This window comes from Plodia interpunctella, chromosome 4 (genome assembly GCF_027563975.2).
Source record: "Plodia interpunctella isolate USDA-ARS_2022_Savannah chromosome 4, ilPloInte3.2, whole genome shotgun sequence".
In the NCBI taxonomy this organism is placed as follows: domain Eukaryota; kingdom Metazoa; phylum Arthropoda; class Insecta; order Lepidoptera; family Pyralidae; genus Plodia; species Plodia interpunctella.
The window spans coordinates 4,938,462-4,940,897 of NC_071297.1; the positions used below are offsets into that span (position 1 = coordinate 4,938,462).

General features: G+C 30.7%; 1 protein-coding gene across 1 annotated transcript; it reads right to left on the minus strand.

The window, feature by feature from the left end:
* Positions 1-202: 202 nt before the first annotated feature.
* On the minus strand, positions 203-2,157 carry LOC128669564 (cilia- and flagella-associated protein 99-like). Its single transcript, XM_053744471.1, has one exon. The coding sequence runs from the start codon at positions 2,054-2,056 to the stop codon at positions 281-283; it is 1,776 nt and encodes a 591-aa protein (XP_053600446.1). The 5' UTR covers positions 2,057-2,157; the 3' UTR covers positions 203-280.
* Between the last annotated feature and the right edge of the window lie 279 nt (positions 2,158-2,436).

Below are 2,436 nucleotides of genomic sequence, written 5' to 3' on the forward strand. Positions count from 1 at the left end.
GTTTAGATATAGTTTAGATTTTTGTAAGTGGGTAAGTACTCATCCATGAAAACTGAATTCAGAAAAATTCATTAAATTTGGCACACGGGCTAGAGATAGCTCAGCATAGAAGATTTTTTACCCTAAAAGTTCCATAAGCAGCCCCAAGGTGCAGCCCAGAGAAAATAGAACAATAGGGTACGATAAATCCAAAAAAAATGGCAGTACGCTACATATTTTATTATCAATTACTTTTAAAACAAACAAAATAAAGTATACATAACACAATGCTACGTTTAATTCAAGTTTTCACCAGTAGCCTTTGTTTTCTTTTCTCTACCAATATCTTTCGTAAGTCATTTATCTCCTTTGTAGTCGATGGCTCAATGACTGTCTTTGTATTCTGTTTACGACTCGTTTCTTTATCCGCCATATAGGATTTGATCGATTTTTTCGTGTTTTCTAAATCTTCTTTCGCCGCTGCATTTTGCTCTTTAATAAGTTTCTTTTTTCTTTCCAATTCTTCTGATAATCCTATTTTAAAGGCAGCTAATCTTTCTTGCAATTCAGCCATAGACATTTCGCAAAGGAGGCCAAGCCCTGATGTTTCGGTTAGATCAATTATTTTGGGAACTCTTGCTTTCCTAGCAATCATAGATAGTATTTTGATTTCTTTTATCATTTTAATTCTATATTCTAACTCTTCCTGTTTTTCTTTTAATGCTTTAGCTATTAAAAAGTCAGTTTCTTGCTTTACTTTATCAGCATTCTCTTTTTTTTTAACAGCTGCATTTTGCTTTGCCTTCAGAACATTTAATTCTATTTCTGATAGTTTTTCAGAGCTTCTACGGTTCTTTTCCATTTCAATTTTTTTCCATTTCTCAATTTCCTCATTCCATAATTCTTTTTCTTTCAGAAATTCTTCGTATTTTTTTTTGTTTTCTTCTTTGACTCGACTTTTGGCTAATACTGCTTCTTCATAAGAAATAAGCCCTTTTAAATGTTTCTTTTCTATGTCAAGTAATCTTTGCCTTTCAAGTTCTTGTCGGTTACGATCTTCTATTTCTTCTATTGTAGCAGTATTTCTACAAGTTTTCATCAACGTTTGAAGCCATTCAACTTCTTCTTCTTCTGCCATTTGAACTCGCTTATTCATTCTTCTAAGTGTTGCTGCAGTTTCTTTTACTACTGGAGCTGGTTTAGTAGTAGCAGCATTCGTTGGTTTTGGGTAGGATCTTGTTGAATACTGTACTTCCACTCCATCTTTAATATCGGACAATCTTTGATAATATCTATCTGATTTAACCTGTGCATAGCGAAAATTTTTAGTTCTCACGAAATTTAACATATTTGTTGCTCTTTCTTTATTTTTTTCATGTATACTTTTTAATTTTTCATCAATTTCATTTTTGGTTAGCATTTTTTTATTTTTTGTTCTAATTGAGTTCGGCGGAGTTAGTGGAAATACTCCTGTTGATGTCGGTTTTCGTTCTTTACCTTTTCTGTTCAGCACATTTGGTTGTATTGGTACAGTGGGAGGTTTTATTTTGCGATTTTCTATCTTCTTTATATATAATGCATAGTTATGGGCCATATCACTAATGTATGGTTGCCATATGAACAATGGTGCAATAATTTTTTCGGTAATGTAATTTGTATCGTAACTGTTCTGGGCCACTTGTGCTATATATTTAAGAACTTCATTGTTGCTCAAATATTTAGTAAAAGTATTCAACAAGGGTTTACTTAAATTGAACAAACATTTATAGAATAATTGCATATCCTTTGGTTCAATCTGAAATGTCACTGCATGAAGTATAATCACAAAGTAATCCACGTCTTCATCAGATAATACTTCATTCATTTTAGTTGCTATTTCTGTTAAAAAAAGTTTGTGTTTTTGTATTCCTAAGAAAGATTCCGCAATCCATGATATCTTTGCGTCTTCTGCATTCTCTGGACATTTTTCAATAAATGATTTCATGTACTCGAATGGAGATACCTCTTGAGAAGCTGCATAGTCATTATTGATTTTCCGAAGCATTTTCACATTTTCGGATATTAGATAGTAAACCATTTTAAAAAGGTTTACTTCAAGATTTTCACCAAATTTCAGTTACAAATGGAAAACATGACATAAAATATGTACGCACCGTACTGTACAAAACGCCAAAGATAAAAAACATTGACAGTTTAAAATTATTCATAAAAAAAATGAAATTAGAATTCCAATCAAAGGGCAAAAAGTTTTAACTTGAAAAGTTTTAAGTATATTTTTATAAATATAAAGAATGGTTAAAAATACTTAGAACATTTTTGTTATTATAGTTAGATTCCCTATTCCCGAGTGTAAAGTAAGATAATTGGAAATTATGAAAAATATTCATATATCTTTAAGTTCCCAAAAATGATAAATTTTCTAAAATATTCGTTACTTATACGTGTGGTTAAAATTTT

Bases quoted from the DNA above. Each gene is read 5' to 3' on its own strand.
- LOC128669564 (XM_053744471.1), bottom strand. From the start codon at position 2,056: ATGGTTTACTATCTAATATCCGAAAATGTGAAAATGCTTCGGAAAATC.